This window comes from Myotis davidii, unplaced genomic scaffold (genome assembly GCF_000327345.1).
Source record: "Myotis davidii unplaced genomic scaffold, ASM32734v1 scaffold363, whole genome shotgun sequence".
Taxonomy (NCBI): domain Eukaryota; kingdom Metazoa; phylum Chordata; class Mammalia; order Chiroptera; family Vespertilionidae; genus Myotis; species Myotis davidii.
The window spans coordinates 370,770-383,875 of NW_006294069.1; the positions used below are offsets into that span (position 1 = coordinate 370,770).

Below are 13,106 nucleotides of genomic sequence, written 5' to 3' on the forward strand. Positions count from 1 at the left end.
CCGCAGGGAGCGGGCCTAAGTCGCCACTCGGACATCCTTAGTGCTGCTGCAGAGGCAGGAGAGGCTCCCACCACCACCACTGCACCAGCCATCAGCTGGGCTTGTCCCCCTGTGGGAGCACACTGACCACCAGGGATAGCTCCCGCATTGAGTGCCTGCCCCCTGGTGGTCAGTGTACATCATACCGACCAGTCGTCCCACCTTTTGGTCGATTTGCATATTACCCTTTTATTATATAGGAAAGATTCTTTTCATTTGTGTATTCATTCAGCAAGTACTTACTGAGCTTTGTCCCATGCTTTTGCTTCAATCAAAGCAGGTCAAATTTGGTCATTTTTACTTTGCAGCTCTCAGGAAACCCTTCAGAATCATTTTTTAAAAAAGGATCCTACAGGGGGAAAATAGCTTACCAATCTCTCTTCTACAGGGAGTAGGGAGCAATGACATGCTCAGACTTGGATTTTAGAAAGATCCCTTTGGTAGCTGTGCAACAGATTAGACGGGGCGAGTGTGGGTTTGGGGAGACCACTGAGAGGGCTAGAGTTGGGGGACATAAGGAGGGCCCTGAGGCTGGAGTCTAGTTGTTTAGTAGGAAGAAGCCACAGAGCATGGTGCCTGGCCCTGAGCACTGGACATCAGCTCCATCAGGACAGGGTTTGTTGGTTCTGCTCACTGCTGTAACCCAAGCACTAAGACTGGCACACAGTGAGCGCTTAGTAAACATGGTTGAGTGAATGGATGAGAGGCAGGAGTTGAGGCTGACACCCAGGTCTCTGACTGGTGGGAAACTAGGAGGAAGGATTTAGGATGTGTTGGGTTTGAAGTGCCTGTGGGCAGCTGGCTATGCAGGTCTGGAGCTCCAGAGAGAGGGCCAGAGCTGGAGGTGCATAAAAATGTCCCTAAAACACCACGCCTGCCTCCTGAGAGGGACTCACCAAGACTTAGCGCCCTTCCTCCCTGTAGACCCCAAGGGACGATGTACCTCATTATGAGTAATGGTGAGGGGGCACCCTCACCAAGCTGTCTCCTGTCCCCCTCAGAAATGCTACACTCCCCTCTGCCCTGCACTGCCGGCAAGCCGAGTGGGGACATTCCGGATGTCTTCATCAGCTACCGCCGGAGCTCAGGCTCCCAGCTGGCCAGGTGAGGAGGAGGGGGCAGGCAGGCAGCCTCAGGCCTTCGGGTGAGGCCAGCGCAGTGACAAATGGCCTCTTCACAGCCTCCTGAAGGTGCACCTGCAGCTGCATGGCTTCAATGTCTTCATTGATGTGGAGAAACTGGAAGCCGGCAAGTTTGAGGACAAGCTCATCCAGAGTGTCATGGGGGCCCGCAACTTTGTGCTGGTGCTGTCAGCCGGGGCCCTGGACAAGTGCATGCAGGACCATGACTGCAAGGACTGGGTGCACAAGGTAGGTGCTGGCCTCTGTGGTCCCAGCATTGGCCTGCGGCCCAGGGACACAAGGGTCTCCTGTTCCTTCTCATCTGCACACCCCAGCAACCTCCATGGACCAGCTGGAAGTCAGGAGTCACAGCTCTGACTGTAATAGGACTCCAGCAAGTCACTTAGGCTCTCTGGACCCATGCCTCTCATCTACAAAATGGGGGTAACTTACCTGTCCTATTCACTTTGTAGGATTGTTGCGAGGGTCAGAGAGAGATGAAAACACTTTGAAATATAACCTCCAGGAGGGAAGAGGGCAGGGGAGCAGAATGAGAGGCACAAAGGAATTAAGACCACAAACCTTCTTCTCATTTGTGCAATGGAGAGGTTCCCCAGGAGTCAGTCAGGGTTGCAGTTATGCAGGGACTTTCCCAGGAAGGCTGTGCTCAAGGGCCTTGGCACCCAGCAGACTGCAAGGCGGGAGGCGGGAGGCTGGTGGTGGGAGCCTTTGCCTTGGACCAGTAACAAAGGCTCCACCATCGCTCCTTGGTAGTTTTTAGAGCTTAATTGCCTTTGGTTTTAAAACTCCTTTCCCCGAAGCCACATTTGGTGGGTAATCAATATGGAAAACCACAAGTGAACTGCATTCAGGGAAATCCAATCCCTGTGGTTCCCCTTTCAAAGGGAAAAAACCCATCTAATAAGCACTTACCAGAGCACCCATTAATAGTAAGTAATATTCTCAGAGCAACCTTGTGAAGTAGGTTTATTAGCCCCTTTACCGAGGAGGAAATACTAGCACTTATTATTTAGTAAGCGCACTACATGCTGGGAGCTGTTCTAACCACTTGCCATGGGATATGGTAGTTATTCCTTCCAGTGATCCTACAAGAGAGGGACTGTCATTAACCCTCTTTTGTTGTTAATCCTCACCTGAGGATATTTTTTCCATTGATTTTTAGAGAGTGGAAGGGAGGGGGAGTGAGAGAGAGACATCGATGTGAGAGAAACACACTGATGGGTTGCCTTCCGCACAAGCTCCGAGTGTGGAACTAGGGATCCTGCAACCCAGGTACGTACCCTTGACCAGGAATTGAACCCGCAATCCTTTGGTGTGTGGGCTGACACTCTAACCGCTGAGCACACTGGTCAGGGCAACCCTATTTTATATATGAGAAAACAGAGGCTTTGAGAGCCAGCTGTTTTTGCCTCAGGTCACAAAGTCTGTGTGGTAGACTCAATGTGAACCCAGATCTGATAATTCCAGAGTATGCTCCCTAACTGCCATGCGATGTTGTATTATTCATTTATTCATCCAGCCATCCATTAAGTATTAAGCAAGGGTTGACTACGGGCATGGCTTTGCGGGAGATACTGAGATATAACTGCATCCCTGCCCTTTTATCTGCTAGGGAAGACAGATATTAAGTAAACTACTCATTAATTAACTTAAATTTGCAACTCTAGCATGTGCTGCAGAAGCTATGAGAGCCTATAATAGGGGAATCTGACCTGGTCAAGAAAGTGAGGGAAGACTTCCCTGGGAAAGTGTTGTTTGGCTGCAGATCAGAAAAATGAGTCGGCATGAATACAGTGAAGAGGCAGGGAAGAGCATTCCAGACAGAGGAAACAGCATGTGCAAAGGCCCTGTGCAGGGAGGGAGGAGGGCAAATCTAAGGGACTGCAAGGTCTGTTTAGCCGGGAGGACAGTGCAGACATGGAGTTTGAGAAGTGAGCTGTGGCCAGCCACGCAGGACCTTCAGACATTAAGGAGTTTGAACTCCTTTTCTGAGCCATGTGAAGTCCTGGGGAGTTTTAAGCAAGGAGTGACACGCTCAAATTTGCATTTTGAGGGTAGCTGGGTGAGGGGACCATGTAGAGCACAAATCAGAAGGGAGCCAGAAATGGATGCGAACAGACCTGGAGGAGGATGAAGATAAGCGAGGAGGATGGAGCGGGAGAGTGGTGGGGTACAGGGAGAGAAAAACGGGTGGATTTGAAAAGTAAGAAAGAAAAATGAGTATGCTTTGCAGGGCTGGTGAGGGATCGATTTGGATGCAGGGGTGTGTGATGTTTTTCTTCTGACACCAAATTGTGTGGGTTTATTCCCACACCAATAGCCAGTTCTCCAACTCACCACCAACTGGGTGTCCCACAATTCAATTCAATTCTGATACTAACTACCCACAGTGAGTGTCAGGCTCCACAGGTAGAAGGGCTCTGTCCCACAAGTCTGCCCTCACTTCAGATGCCAGTCGAAAGTCCCAGGTTCCCAGGCTACCCACACTTCTGACTTGGCTACAAATTCAGGGGTTCCCATGACTCTCCACACCAGGTTCAATAATTTGCTAAAATGATGTGAAGAGCTCAGGAAAGCACTTTACCTACTGGATTTTTATAAAGGATATGAGGGCAAGGGAGGGGGTGGGGATGCCGGCAGGCGAGGCCCAGAGCTCCCGTGTCCTCTCCAGGACACTCTCCCAGCACCTAGATGTGCTCAACCCATGTTTAGGGGCTCTGATGGAGGTTTTATTATGTGGGTATGATTGAGTCATTGACTGTTGGTGAATGAACTCAATCTCCATCCCCCCTCCCCTCCCTGGTGGTGTGTTGGGGTGAGGGAGCTGTAAGTTCCAACCCTCTAATCAGACCTTGATCTCCCCCCACTCTACCAGTCCCCATCCTGAAGCTATCTAGGCACCTTCACCCAGATATCTGGAGGTTAGAAGAGCTCTGTGCTAAGAACTGAGGACAGAGACCAAATATTGTTTATTCTACCACAAAGGGCGAGCGAGAAGTCAAGGTGGACTTTAGGGGACCCTGATCTCTTCCTCCTCCCTCCTTTCTCCAGGAGATCGTGACTGCTTTGAGCTGTGGCAAGAACATTGTGCCCGTCATTGATGGCTTCGAGTGGCCAGAACCGCAGGCCCTGCCCGAGGACATGCAGGCCGTGCTCAGCTTCAACGGCATCAAGTGAGGAGGGGGTGGTGGGTACACAGGCCCCCAGCCAGCAGTTCCCTCTTCCCGGCCCTCTGACCCGCCGGCCTCTGTGCCCACAGGTGGTCCCACGAGTACCAGGAGGCCACCATTGAGAAGATCATCCGCTTCCTGCAGGGCCGCTCCTCCCGGGACTCGTCTGCAGGCTCTGACACCAGTTTGGAGGGTGTTACACCCATGGGCCCGACTTAACCAGTCCCTAGTCCCCACGTCCTGCTGTGACCCCCATTTCTATGGTCTCCCTGGAAGGAGCAGCTCCGCACACTGGCCTCCCTGGGCTGAGACAGCCTGGCCCTTCTCAGGAAATGGCTCTCCCTCTCCCAGACCCCCATGGGCCACCTCAAACCCAGCTTCCTCAGTATCCAGAAAGGGAAGCAAGGCACTGGGGATGGTAAGGGTTAGGCCACCCTTAAGCCCTGCCACCAGGTTCTCTGTCTCAGGTGTGGGAGGGTCACGGATCAGTTCTGGAGACACCGACGAGCGAGGTTTCACTGCGCACAACCCCCTCTCCTGCCCTGACATCAGCCAGCTTGAGTAGGGGACGTCAGGCAGCCTCTGACAGGAATTAAGGCAATGCCCAGCCCTCCCAGCCCAGCGGCCTGGGCCTGGGAACCAGCAGGGATAAAAGTCCACTGGTGGCTCTCCACCTACACTGTGCTGGTGCCCAGGTTCACCACTTCCTGCCACCCTGTGGCCTTGCCCTGAAATCACTCAGTGTCCTTAGCTGACCTGGTCTGGTCCCAAGTCCCTTCCTAGCCTCCCTGAGGCACAGCCTCTCTTGCCACATCCTGGGTCAGGATTGGGCTGAGCCAGCCCCTCCTCTGGCTGCTTTGCAGCTGCGGCTGGGTTTGAAGCACTCACAGGTACATGGCACTCCCTGCTCGGGCCTGGGCAGGGGCGGCCATGTCTCAAAGGGCTGCCAGCCACCCTCCCATGCCTTGGTGCTGTGCCTCAGGCTCCTGCCCCCCGCCCCCCCGGCTCAGCTGGCCTCCCCAGCCCCTCCCAGCAGTAGCCTGGGCAGAGCCTGCAGCTCCTTGGGAGGAGGCAGTGTCCTGAGGAAGGGCAGGGGGCACATTCAAACCACCTGGGAATTTTGTTACAATTCCACTCAGGCGACCTGGGGTGGGGCCTGGACTTCTGCATTTTTGATTCCCAGGTGAGCCCACGATGGTGGTCAAGAAATGACATTTTAAGTAGCCAGGCTCTGAAATACAAACCCCTTACCCCCCTTTACCAGCTCCCCGGCACCCCGCTCCATGGTCTCCGCAATCATCAGAGCCATTTTACGTTACCCGATGTGATCTCCATTTTTACAGTGGAGTCAAATGATGTGACATTTTCTAAGCCATGAGTGGCAGCCCAGGATGCAGACCTGGCCTCCTGGTGCTCAGCCCACTGCTGGTGGCACTGCCCTCCTGAGAATCATGCTGGAGGCTGAGACCCGGCTGGGCTGCCGCTCCACAGACAGCTGGCTTCTTCCTCGCCCCAAAGAATCTAGAAGTGGGGATAGGTTTTTGACCGAGGGGCTCTACAGAAATAAATGAGCAGGAACACCTCTCTGCCCCTTCCTCCAGGAGGGTAGGAAAGCTCCAGCTAACCAGGCCTGCCTCTTCCCTCTTGAGCAGCATGTTCGCACCTCAAGGCTGGCTCAGCTCCCAGAGTGCCTCCTGCAGGTGCTGGCCAGGTCACTCTTAGCTCTTGAGCCACATGGTCAGGAAGTCAAAGGTCTCACTCCACCCTCGGTACTTCTCCCACTCCCCTCCCTGCCAAAGACACTGTTTAGCTGGCCCTAGCTCCGGCTTTGACTGCACTTCCTCGTTCATGCCAACACGGGGCCCACCACTGCCGGGCCCTAGCTCTGATGGTGACTAAGGCAGACGAGACATTGCGCTCACAGAGCAGAGGCAGTAACAATACAGTGCGGCCAATACCCTCCAGGAGCTTTCTGTCTTTTTGTCCCCAATCCCACTCCCTCCTGAGGTCCCCCATGGACAGTGCTCTGAGGGGTTCCCAGCCCTGTTTTTTCTGCTTGGCACACCCTCCAGTGCTGCCCCTCCTGTCTCTCTGGGGAATCAGAACTCAGCCTCCCCACCCCCCAAACCCACCAGCAGCTGAAGTGATGACCCTCCCCCCAGCCAGGCCTGTGTGTTCTCGGAACTGCCTCCCTGCAGTGACAGGACAGGCACCTTGGCCCCCACCTTCCACCTAGGCCTGGCCTCACAGGGCTGGCCCTGCAGCAGAGAGCTGAGAATTAGCCTTTCCCCCAAAGCCTGCTCTGACGCAGGTCTGCAGGGCCAGGGTTTTCTGCTTGGCTGGACTGTAGCTGCTGTCCCCACGTTGGAGGTGAGTCAACTAGGTCCCTACCCCACGCCTCCCCAGGGACCGAGAACTGCTCAGGGACACTCAAAGATCAAAAGTCCAGCTCCAACTCATTTATCCTTCCCCCAGGTCCACGAAGAGAGGCATTTCATTCTAGAACGTATGAGGCGGAAAGGATCTCAGAATATTACCTCTAACCCAGTGTTTCCTAACCTGTCCAACCATGATCAGATCTAGCCTTTCGACGGCGGGCTTGCTCAAGGTCACCCGTGAACCAGGCAGTGGCTGGAGTAGAGCCCAGGCCTGAGCCCAGCCCAGCGCCTTCCTCCCCCGTCCCCCTCCTGCCCCATGCTGGGACAATCAGTGGATTGTCCTCTTCTTGCTCCAGTCTTCCAGTGACAGAGGGGACAGTGAGGTGGGAATCTAGAGACAGGCCTGGGCTGTAAAGGCCACATTGACCTTGGTTTGTCCTAGGCCACACCCATTTTACTTGAGTGATTTCCAGCCAGAAAACTGACTGGCAGGGCTGGTAAGAGAGAATGGGGTAGAAATGGCATTAGGGGGCTGGACCCTGTGGCCAAGTCTGGTTTGAAGAGTCAAGTCCCACCTGATCTGGGTCTGCTTGGAGGCTTATGGTACCTTAATATCAAATCCAATTTTGCCTTTTCAACTTCAGATCCAGGCTGAGGGACGGTCTCAGCACAAGGCCCGGCTGAAATACCTGGCGATGGGAGGTGTTGGCAGGGCTGAGTGATAAAACCTAATTCTGCTTGGGCTGTTGTTGCCAGGGGGACCAGTACTGGCGCCTTCAGGGAGCGGATCTAACCCTCAGAACGAGCGGCCAGGGCTCTGCTCCAAGCCTCGCTGCTTGGCTTGATGCAAGTCTGGCAGCCCTTCATCTCCCAGCAGCTCAGGAGAACAGAATGGGCAGTCAGATGAGGTCTGGGCTGGCCACGCCCAGGACCAATCCCATGGCAGCTCAAGGGCTTCTGCCCAGCCCAGCCCAGCAGCTGCTGTGTGACTCATGGGGGCAGACGGGACAGAAAATAAAGGGCCCACAGCCCAATGCCTTGGGTACCAGACGATTCATGTCAGTGTGCTTATGCTGATTTATTATGATGGTTGGCACTGCTAAGCCAGGGGCTTGATTCCACTGAGTCCGCAGCACTCTCTCTCCATCCCCACAACACTTCCTCCCCTCGAAATATTCATCATTAAGGCGTGGTTGGTGGCTGCTCACAATGAACTGTGAGCTGTGTAGTCTGGGTTGGAAGCAGAGAGGCCACCCCTCGTACTTGAACTGGTCCCGGAGGCATCACCTCCCTCAGGACCTCCTCTCTCCCCTGGAGGGTTGTACGTAATTGCATAAAGGATGAACAGAAGCCCCTGTTCCAAATGTCCCTCCCGCCACTGCCTGCCGTGGAGTCAGAATGTCTGGGTTCCAATTCCAGATCCCCGAGTCATAGGCTGGCAAGCTTTGGATGAGGTGGGGGCCCTGGTCTAGCCTGACCACCTTATCCAGGGTGAACACTGCCTTTGAGGGGAGCGGCTGCTGCTGCTGTGGGTGGGGTCCCAGGGGCATACTTCCAGCTGGTTAGTGCTCACTTCGCCCCTCTTGCCCTTTGTTCTCACGTCTGGGCAGATCAGGGGCTCTGGGGAAACTGCTGGAATTCAGAGCGAGGCTCAGTCCTTCCAAGAATCCTGCGAGAGACCAGAGAGAGGGTTCAGATTTGACATATGGGGGAACCCTCTTCAACTCCTGAAGAAGCGACACAGGCTTCGTTGGGTGGGCCGGAACAGGTATCCCCCCTCCCAACATAGAGGTGAAAGGCAACGTCCTGAGAAGAGGGCTCTGGAAAGGGAGTCGGAAGGCTATGGGGGCAGAAGTCAGTGGGCAGGCTAGCCTGTGGCCCAGCCACAACCAGCCAAGGAGGCTCTCTGGCAGATTTGTCGCCATGGTTCCATCCGTAAAATGCGGATGGAGGGGGACGAAGGGGAGAGACCAACCTTGCCAAGAAGCAATGTTGGCCTGACCCTTCCCCTACTGCCCCCCTGTCCTGCCCTCGGGAAGTGGCTCCAGAGGATTAGGCAGCCATCTGCAGGGGGAGAGTCAGGCTGGGCCTGAAACACCCACAGGAAGGGGTCCAGGCAGCCATTTCTGGTCGGCAGGAGGAGGAAGAGGGAACCTTTGGGATAAAGAGCACAGGAGCCTGGGACAGAGTCCTCAGTTACCCAATCAGAATGGCAGGGATGAAGAGGAGGCCAGCTCCCAGGAGGAAGGGAAACCCCTTCATGAAGTTCAGGGTGGCTGGGTAGAGCGAGTTGAAGATGCTGGAGGCCATCAGCATGGCGAGGCCATTCACACAGGCCACAGCAGAAAAGAGAGCACCTGCGAAGAAAGAAACACCACACTGTGGAGTCTGGAAGACGTAGGTTCAAATCCTGGCACCACTGCCTCGCAGCTGTGCGAACTGTGGCACGTCACTGAATCTCTCGGAGTCTCGCCCTCCTCACCTGTAGAGCCTGCGTCATGTGTTGTGATAAGGTTTCATGAGGCCATTCATGGAAAGCACCTGGCACACAGGGGCTATGAAACGAATGGCTGTTGTTAAATCCATGCAGCCAAAGTACATGCGATTACCTTCGAGCAAAAGCCTGGGGAAAATGGTTGTTGGTTTAACCCCTTCGAGTCATATCCTGCCTGAGGTTCCTCGTGGGGTTAATTCCCAGTTCCAACGCTAATTAGCTGTGTGGTCACTGAACAAGTGCTTAACCTTCTGGGTTCTTGCACCCTTTTTGTTCCATAAGGATACTACCTACTTCATAGATTGGTGACAACACTGAATTCCCATGTAAAGCTCCTATCACAGGGCCTGGCCCCTGGAGGGAGCCAGTTAGTAAGGGCTGTTCTTTTTTCTTGTTCCCCTGGCACCTCCGGGCACCGTGAAGGTGCTGGATAAAAAAGCTTACTGAGTGAATGAGTGAAAGCACCTGGGTCCTGGGACAATAGAACGGATAGTGGGCTATCTACGGCTCCAAGTCCTCCTTCCAGGGCAGATGGGGAGAAGTGGATGAGCCAGATATTTCTAGATCGGGGTCTGAAGACCCAGAGGCCAGAGAAAAGCTCTTCTTTATAGTTATGCCAGCAGAACCCAAATTTTGTGAAATGAGCAATAATCCAACGGAAGTTGAGATTAAACTGTCAGACCACCAGAGCTGGAAGGGCCTGTAGATGTCATCAAGAACAAACCACTCTTGCCCAGGCCAGTGTGGCTCAGTTGGCTGAGCATCTCTTGCCCTGGCCAGTGTGCTCAGTTGGCTGAGCATCATCCCGTGCACAGGTCCGGCACATGCCCAGGTTGCAGGCTTGGTCCCCAGTAGGACGCGTGTAGGAGGCAGCCTGATCAGATTCTCTCATCATTGTTTCTCTCTCCCCCTCTCCCCCGTGCACAGGTCCGGGCACATGCCCAGGTTGCAGGCTTGGTCCCCAATAGGACGCGTGTAGGAGGCAGCCTGATCAGATTCTCTCATCATTGTTTCTCTCTCCCCCTCTCCCTTCCTCTCTAAAATCAATAAAGACATTAAAAAAGCAACAACACTCTGACATAAATGAGGAAACAGTCCCAGAGAGGGAAAAGGGACCTGCCTAAGATCACACAGCCAGTGGGTAACAGAGCCAGGACTAAAACCCAGATCCCCAGACCTGCTGCTCTTAAAAACAGACCTGGGTTTGCATCCTAGCACCACCACTTTCTGAGTGGCCCCGAGTAAGTCAATTTAACCCTCTGGGCCTCGGCTTCCTCATCTTAGGGACAATGAAACCTACACCACAAAGTTGCTCGCGCCCTCTGAGCTTGTACGCTCTGACCCCAGTGAAGCAGGGCACGCTGGCATCACTGCATCCATTTTACAGATGGAAAAGCTGAGGTCTGGAGAGGGTAAATCAATCCTCTGTTTGGGTCACCCAAAGACCAAAATGGTGCTTTGCTGACTGCAAATTCCAACCCTGTGGTCTGAAAACCCAAGACACTGTGGTCCTCTGCCTGTCCTGGGCAATTTGTTCTGAGAACATTGGGCACAAGGAACCGGATGCTGGTTGACCATGACACTTACCCTGCTCTGACTTGCTCACCAGCTTGGAGAGCTTGGCCCGGACAATGGGTGTAATGACTAAAGACAGGAAGAGGAGCCCGTACCCTGTGGAGAAACAAACACCAGGAAGATGGGGTTAGGGAGGGGGGTGCCCATCAAGGTGTAAGCAGAGCTCCTAGACCACCCCAGGTGGGGCTCAGGTTAGACACAGGAAGACCTTCCTTGATAGAGAAGGACACAATGACTAAGGCGGAATGGAGACTACCCCTTCTCAAGCTTTGGCCTACCTGCTACCTCTTTTATGAAAAAACGCTGATTCCCACCCAATGGCATTTTTGTCAGAACACCTCTTGTGGTCCCATCGGGTAACACCCACATAGTAGGTAGATGGCAAGGTACATGAAACAAGCCCGGACTTTGGAGGCAGTCCTGAGTTCCAAACCTGATGCTATCACTGTGTGGCCTGGACCTGACTCCCATCTGTAAAAGGATAACAAGGCCTTCCCCACAGGATGATGCTGGAGTGTTAGGAGGCTGAAAAATGGCTCGAGATATGAGGTCCTAATCCCTGGAATCTATAAACGTTGCCTTATTTAGAAAACGAGATAAAGTTAATAATCTTGAGATGAGGAGATGATCCTGGATGATGACAACCTGATAAGTTGGGCCCTAAATAATCTGACACGGACAGAACGGAGAAGGCACACAAATGAGGAGGCAATGTAATCACAGAGGCAGAGATCACAGTGATGCAGCCAGGAGCCAAGGAATGCTGGCCGCCCCCGGCAGTCAGAAGGGATGAGGGACGGATTCCCTCCTAGAACCTATGAAAGGAATGTGGCTCTCCTGACACTCTGATTTTGGTCCAGTGATATGGATTCTTGCCTCCAGAACTGTGAGAGAATAGATTTCTGTGTTTTAAGCCTCCAAATTTGTGGTAATTCGTTACAGCAGCCCTAGAAAACGGGAACATCAGAAAACATCCATGAAGAGCATGGCATAGGAAGCACATAGTGAGTGGAAGTCCCTTTGCACTTTGCGTTTTGTTACTCACAGGCGTACGCTATTTCCTTTACAACCATTTCTTTCCCTTGTGTGACTATTGCCTCCTCAGTAAAACGGCAAGCCCCTAGAGCAGCAATTTTCAACCAGTGTGCCACGACACACTGGTATGATGCCACTAGAATTTTTCAAACATGCAATACCTGACTATGTAGTCAGGGGCATGACCTATTTTCCCTTAGACTGTCAAATAAAAAAATGACAACAGCCATCCAGTATGAATGAATAAAAATTATACCTATTTTTTTTTGTCAGATCGGCAAAAAATAGAATACATTTTTTGGTGTGCCGCAGAATTTTAGTAATTAGCTTATGTGTGCCATGACATGAAAAGGGTTGAAAATGGCTGCCCGATTGGATAGTAGATCCTTCAGAGTGGGTATATGATGAGGCACCACAGGGCCCCTTTGGGTGTCAGGCTCCCAAATCCCACTCTGCTGAGACTCCCCAGAGCAATGACAGCATCTTCATCATCTCTGAGCCCAGCACCGAATCGATGGGAGATGCTGTGGGCAGGAGTGAAAGGTACCTGGTCCCCTTCAGCCTCACTGTCCAGGCAAGCAGCCAAGTTAATACATCTGTGATTACTGAATGGCTCACTTTGTACACTACATAGTTTAGACTCTAAACTTTAGAGCTTTATCAAAATAAATCTGTCCCTTTAAGAAAGTTAACTTCCTCATTCCCAGCTGCCCCTCTCCCACCAACATAAGAACTAACGTAAGAACTTGATAACTGTGGTATGAAAGGCTGGCTCTTTTAAAAACACCCAAGGAAGCTGACTAAGGATATTTGAGGTAGGTCCCCTGATTATCAGAGAAGTGAGTATTAAGACAGTAATAGCATGGACTTTGTCTAAGAATATCATGAATATTGGCTATGGGAGGCCAAGGAATGAAGCAATTAGTGCATGAGCCATACTTTTGTCTGTTGCTCTGTCTTACTAATAATATTTATGATTGATAATGTGGACTAATTACTTTGGCTAATGAAGTTCAATATTTTATGTATAGCAAAAATGCCAGCCCAGCTGGCATGGCTCAGTGATTGAGTGACAACCGATGAACCAGGAGGTCACAGTTCGATTCCCAGTCAGGGCATATGCCCAAGTTGTGGGCTTGATCCCCAGTGCGGGGGGTGTAGGAGGCAGCTGATCAACAATTCTCTCTCATCATTGATGTTTCTCTCTCTCCCTTCCTCTCTGAAATCAATAAAAACATATTTAAAAAACAAGTAAATAAAAGGCAGCCACCCT

At 52.6% G+C, this 13,106-nt stretch overlaps 2 protein-coding genes across 2 annotated transcripts in view; one reads left to right on the forward strand and one right to left on the reverse strand.

Annotated features, from left to right (window-relative positions):
• The window catches only part of SARM1 (sterile alpha and TIR motif containing 1), a 24,747-nt gene extending 18,434 nt beyond the window's left edge, over positions 1-6,313 (forward strand). Inside the window, 4 exon segments of the mRNA XM_015566798.1 lie at positions 1,041-1,143; positions 1,220-1,409; positions 4,233-4,354; positions 4,441-6,313. Of these exon segments, the coding sequence (XP_015422284.1) occupies positions 1,041-1,143; positions 1,220-1,409; positions 4,233-4,354; positions 4,441-4,570 (545 nt within the window). The 3' untranslated portion in view covers positions 4,571-6,313.
• A 477-nt stretch (positions 6,314-6,790) lies between these two features.
• The window catches only part of SLC46A1 (solute carrier family 46 (folate transporter), member 1), an 8,268-nt gene continuing 1,952 nt past the window's right edge, over positions 6,791-13,106 (reverse strand). Inside the window, exons 3-5 of the mRNA XM_006768013.2 lie at positions 10,811-10,894; positions 8,930-9,086; positions 6,791-8,398 (exon numbers count right to left, since the gene is read on the reverse strand). Coding sequence (XP_006768076.1) covers positions 8,341-8,398; positions 8,930-9,086; positions 10,811-10,894 — 299 coding nt within the window. The 3' untranslated portion in view covers positions 6,791-8,340. The remainder of the gene's footprint in view (positions 8,399-8,929; positions 9,087-10,810; positions 10,895-13,106) is intronic.